This window comes from Myotis davidii, unplaced genomic scaffold (genome assembly GCF_000327345.1).
Source record: "Myotis davidii unplaced genomic scaffold, ASM32734v1 scaffold458, whole genome shotgun sequence".
Classification (NCBI taxonomy): domain Eukaryota; kingdom Metazoa; phylum Chordata; class Mammalia; order Chiroptera; family Vespertilionidae; genus Myotis; species Myotis davidii.
In genome coordinates this window covers 2,973,551-2,974,874 of record NW_006289819.1, presented here as the reverse complement: position 1 = coordinate 2,974,874, position 1,324 = coordinate 2,973,551, and the positions used below count along the sequence as shown (strand labels likewise).

General features: G+C 45.4%; 1 protein-coding gene across 1 annotated transcript in view; it reads right to left on the bottom strand.

Annotated features, from left to right (window-relative positions):
* KDM4A (lysine (K)-specific demethylase 4A) overlaps positions 1–1,324 on the bottom strand; it is a 41,829-nt gene that overhangs the window by 36,623 nt on the left and 3,882 nt on the right. The window contains 1 exon segment of the mRNA XM_015563189.1: positions 1,242–1,324. This exon segment is cut by the window's right edge and continues 42 nt beyond it. Within this exon segment, the coding sequence (XP_015418675.1) occupies positions 1,242–1,324 (83 nt within the window).

Genomic DNA, 1,324 nt, shown 5'->3' with positions numbered 1-1,324 from the left:
TGGGAAAGGAAGGAATCCCTTGTGGAAACTCAAAATTATGGAGTGACATGGGAGGGGAGAAGATCCAAGGGAAAGGATTAAGAAAGAGCAGTGAGAGCTGATGAGGGGAAGACAAAATTCATTCGCTGAGATCAAATGAGAGCTAAATGTTACAAACGGCAGAGAAAATCAACTGAAAACAGCAGGCCTCAACAAAGACAGACGTTTCTAACGCAGACGAGAATGTACACATGAGGAAGAATGGAGTCAGAAAATAGCAACCAGCTTGGCAGTTCATTCACAGCCTGTTAATGTCAAAGTGGAAAGAAGCCGTGGCCGGGTTGGCTCAGTGGATAGAGCGCCTACTGAAGGGTTCCGGCTTCGATTTCAGTCAAGGGCATGTACATTGGTTGCAGGCTCAATCCCCTGTCTTGGTCAGGGCATAGGAGGCAACCAATAGATGTGTCTCTCTCACCTCAATATTTCTCTCTCTGCCTCTCCCACTCCGTTCCATTCTCTCTAAAAATGAATGGGAAAATGTTGTTGGGTGAGGATTAACAACAACAACAACAAACAAACAAAAAGTGGGAAGGAGCCGAAACCGGTTTGGCTCAGTGGATAGAGCGTCGGCCTGCGGACTGAAAGGTCCCAGGTTCGATTCTGGTCAAGGGCATATGTGCCTTGGTTGTGGGCACATCCCCAGTAGGGAGTGTGCAGGAGGCAGCTGATCGATGTTTCTCTCTCATCGATGTTTCTAGCTCTCTATCTCTCTCCCTTCCTCTCTGTAAAAAATTAATAAAAATATATTTAAAAAAAAAAAAGTGGGAAGGAGATAGCAGTTTTATGGGTAGTGAGGATTTTGAGCATGATTAAAGACAGAAGGACCCAGAAGGAAGAGATTAAATTACTGAGGCCACTTTCAGATAAGCAAGTGGTTATCAATACATCTGGCAAAAGCTCCTTTTGAGCCAACTCCAGCGTTCCCCTTCAGAAATCTGCAACTTACCGGAGTCAGGAAATGGTTCTCCTTTTGATGGAAAAACAATGGGACTACTTTATGTGAGAATATGGACAAGCTGAGGCTGTGACACAGTCCTGAGAGGAGGGAATGCTTCCATTAAAAGGTCAGAAAGGGAGACAGAAGCTAGAGCTGGGACACTGGTCTTCAGCCGGACAACAGCCGTCTTGAAGAAGACAGCTATGAGGAGAAGTTAAGTACTAGACGCTAGGACGGATAAAGGAAGAAACGTGTTTCCACTCACTTATCACTATTGGCTATCTTGCGGAACTCTCGAACAGTCATGGCTTTCTTCTGTATGTTGTACTGAGTGAAGAGCCCAGACTG